The sequence below is a fragment of the Penaeus monodon genome, chromosome 18, assembly GCF_015228065.2.
Source record: "Penaeus monodon isolate SGIC_2016 chromosome 18, NSTDA_Pmon_1, whole genome shotgun sequence".
Taxonomy (NCBI): domain Eukaryota; kingdom Metazoa; phylum Arthropoda; class Malacostraca; order Decapoda; family Penaeidae; genus Penaeus; species Penaeus monodon.
In genome coordinates this window covers 44,483,853-44,487,871 of record NC_051403.1, presented here as the reverse complement: position 1 = coordinate 44,487,871, position 4,019 = coordinate 44,483,853, and the positions used below count along the sequence as shown (strand labels likewise).

At 38.3% G+C, this 4,019-nt stretch overlaps 1 protein-coding gene across 1 annotated transcript in view; it reads right to left on the bottom strand.

Annotated features, from left to right (window-relative positions):
• LOC119584521 (extracellular matrix protein FRAS1-like) overlaps positions 1-647 on the bottom strand; it is a 63,289-nt gene extending 62,642 nt beyond the window's left edge. Inside the window, exon 1 of the mRNA XM_037933176.1 lies at positions 428-647. Within this exon, the coding sequence (XP_037789104.1) occupies positions 428-530 (103 nt within the window). The 5' untranslated portion in view covers positions 531-647. The remainder of the gene's footprint in view (positions 1-427) is intronic.
• Positions 648-4,019: the final 3,372 nt, after the last annotated feature.

Sequence of the window (4,019 nt, the reverse complement as noted above, 5' to 3'; positions counted from 1 at the left end):
ATGACGATGACGATGACGATGACGATGACGATGACGATGACTATGACTATGACTATGACGATGACGATGACGATGATGATAATGAAAATGATAATAATGATAACAATGATAATAACGATAACGTTATGCTAATGACTAAATCATAACAACACCACCGCCAACAATAATAACAATAACTAAGCAACAACGAAAAATCCCCTTAAATAAAAACAACAACAACAACAAAATAAATAAAATAAGAGACAGAGAGAATAGATGAGATAAAAAGATACATCCATTTTATCAAATAAAATAGATTTTCCCTCCATCCCTCCGCTCGAAGAACGTGTTCGGATAAGCCGAGTTAATTCGCGCGCAGCCATTCGAACACTCGCCTCGTCCGGAACCTTTAATATAAAAAACAACAACAAAGGAACAAAAGACATACCTTGAGTCCCTGGCGGTGTGAAGATGAGCGCGATGGTGAAGATAGTGATGATGGTGAAGAGAGGGGAGGCGGGCGCCGGTGTAGAGGCAGGCCTACCCTTCATTTTCGTTTTTTTTTTTCTTCTTCTTCTTCTTCTTCTCTCTCTTTTGTCTTTCGTTATCTTGTCTCTCTATCTCTCTTGTCTTTCGTTATTTTGTATCTCTATTTCTCTTGTATTTCGTTCTCTTGTCTCTCTCTTTCTCTTGTATTTCGTTATTTTGTCTCTCTCTTTCTCTGTCTCTGACTTTTCTTTCTTTTTCTCTCTCTCTCTTACTCTCTTTTTTTTGTCTTTCGTTTATCTCTCTCTTTCTCTGCGTCTCTGGCTTTTCTTTTCTCCTTTTTTCTTATTACTGGTTCTTTTTTTCTGTGTTCGTTTCACTTTCGGTTGAGGTTGGAAATATATTTATATCTATATTCTTTCTTTTTTTTCTTTCTTCTTCTTCTTCTTTTTTCTTTTTTTCTTCAAGTATTTATCGGTTCACTTAATATATTTTCCCTCACCTCGTTTTCTCTTTTATGGGGTAACATTAATATTTTTTTCCCTTTATTGCAACCACTTCTTTCACATAACACTATAAACACATATACGTAGCTTAAAGAAACAATTAACCTGTAGTTTTTTCCCCCTCTTTCCCTTTCTTTCTTTCTTCTCCCTCACCTCTCGCTATATATATTCGTCGAGGTAAAACCAGAAACCTCAAAAAAAAAAGACTAAAACTCAAAAAGAAAAAGAAAAAAAAAGGTTTCCAAAGGTGTCTCTCCCGTAGTAAATATCTCGGGTGTTGACGGCGCTGATGGGTGGCATGAGCGGCTGCCAACTCCGAGGGTATGAAGAGCTAACACATGCTGCACTTCCCACTTCCTCTTCCTCTTAAAGATTTTCCTCTTAAAGATCTTCCTCTAAAATCTTCTTCTAATTTTTTTTCCTCTAAATTTTTTCCTCTCGATGCCGTGGGTCGGACGCCATCTTGGTTCCGCGCGCGAGGGTGTCGATGTGAAATTCGCTTCCTTTTTCTTATTTATTTCTTTGTTTTTTTTGCTTCCTCTCACTTTCTTTATGTATTTTTTTCTATCGTCCGTTTCCTTTTCTTGTCTGTTTCTTTGTTTTCTTGCTTTCTCTCACTCTTTCATTCTCTCTTTCTTCTCTTTTCTATCGCCTGTTTCCTTTTCTTGTTTATTTCTTCATTTTCTTGCTTTCTCTCACTCTTTCACTCTTTCTTTATTTTTCTTTTCTATCTTCCGTTTCCGTTTCTCATTTATTTCTTTATTTTCTTTCTTTCTCTCACTGGGTTTCTTTTTCTTTCAAGTGTATTCATTACTGTTTGTTATTGTTTATGGTTTGTACGTTCGAGGGATCACTGTAATGGAGGGAAATATTTTGGAAATGAGTGAAAAATTCTGGAATATGTGGAACTAAATAATGAAAAAAAAGGTAAATATTGTTTTGCAATATCTTTATCGTCTTGCTATATTGCAAGCCTTGCTCAAGAAGTCTTAAATTCTGTTAATTTATATGAATGATAATGTCAAAAAAAGTTACAAATGCAATCCATATATTGTTAAAGATTTACAAAAACTTTTCAAGACTTATAGCCCTTCAGACACTGTTAACTCTCTTCTTAAACTAAGCTTGTGGTTTCATAAAACACCCAAAGAATATCTAAGTAGGTTACGACCCAAGATAATTAGAAATCATCTGATCTCACAAAAAAAAAACAAAAAAAAAAAAAACAGGAGAATTAGATGAACAAACATTTCTTTATCAAATTCTACGATTCTCATGATAAAATAAAGCTGAATCACAGTGCCCTTTTTAATATTCACACAGGACCTCAAGCCTTTATTTATCTTTCATTGAACCCAAGATACACTGTATAATATAAGGTCAAGAATCAAAACGGTGTTGCTTCTTTGCCTCCAGCTGCTGCCCCCCATAAGATGTATCACAGCAGATTGCAAGACATGGGGGGAGGGGAGGGGGAAATGTAAGTCTTATCATGCTAACGAAGGACCCCCTCCATAAATTTCAAGGAGTGTGCGCTTAAATCAAGTGTTCAGTACAGGGCCTTAACACATGTCATTATAAACGCGACGACGACCGTGCTTGCGAGGACTGATTGTGCTTGTTGGTAATGAGGTTGGCAGAAGGCTTGGCAAGAGCGTATCCTGCTTGACTTGCTTGATTGAGCTGGCGGCCGCACCTGGAAAGAGAGGTAACCAGAATATTAGAAAAAAAAAACAGTTAGTCCTTATTATACTAATGGGAAAAATGACTTGCAGACATAATTTTAACTAAAAAATCTAGATAACTATGGAATTACCTATATTAGAAAACGAAACTAATGTATTAAATCAACATATATTAATCATCAATGGCAACTGATTAAAATACACCAGAGAGAACTTAATAAAAACAGAATCAAAAAATAGGTTCGCCATCAGGTTTCCCAAAATGGTCACAACCTTCTTGTTGCTACGTAGTCGATATGCTAAAAGTCAAACGGCAGATAAAATGCACACTCGGCTTCACGACGCGGGCTTATCTCCACCGTGAAATCGCATAGATATCACACTAAACCTCCCTTTGATAACCTCTTGACGGGTCGGTCACTCGGTGAAAGATCGAGTGCCTTTCCATGCGACTCGGCTTTTCTCCGGCCTTTCTTTGTCTTCGCGGTCTTCTCTCTGACCTTTGGCTCCGCCTTCCTCCTCCTCCCCTTTCCTTCCTTCTCCCTCTTTTCTTTTCTTTCAGTTCGACGGCGTTGTTGGTTCTTGTGTCTTTCTTACGTTGTATATCTTTGTCTGTCTGTTTTTGTGTCTGTCTCATTCTCACCTTCTGTCTCTCTGTCTCCTTCTCTCTGTCTCTGTCTCTGTCTCTCTGTCTGTCTGTCTCTCTCTCTCTCTCTCTCTCTCTCTCTCTCTCTCTCTCTCTCTCTCTCTCTCTCTCTCTCTCTCTCTCTCTCCTTCTCCTTTTCCTCCCCCCTCTCCCCCCCCCCCCCCTCCCCTTTCCCCCTCCCTCCCTCCCCCCCCTCTCCACCACCTCCCCTTTCCCCTCTCTCTCCTTCCTCCCTCTCCACCACCTCCCCTTTCCCCTCTCTCTCCTTCCACCCCTACTCCCTCTCCCTCCCTTTCCCCATCTCCTCCTCCCTCCCTCTCTCTCTCCCTCCCTCCATATCTACGTATCTATCTTCTACCCTCCCCTCCTCCAAGTGAGACATCAACCTTAAGAAGGGGATGTTCCGTGACGTTAAGTATTCTCCCTCTCCGAGTACCTGGTATAAACCTCTGTGTTGTTTGTCGTGTAAAGCTTCCTTTGTTGGAGGGAGGTGATAAGGCCTGGGATTAAGAGAATGAGAGAATAACAACAATGGGGGGGGGGGGATGCTGAATGATGTTGATGGTAATTATTATTATTATTATTATTATTATTATTATTATTATTATTATTACTATTATTATTATTATTATTATTATTATTATTATTATTATTATTATTATTATTATTATTATTATTACTATTATTATTATTATCATTATTATTATATTATCATTA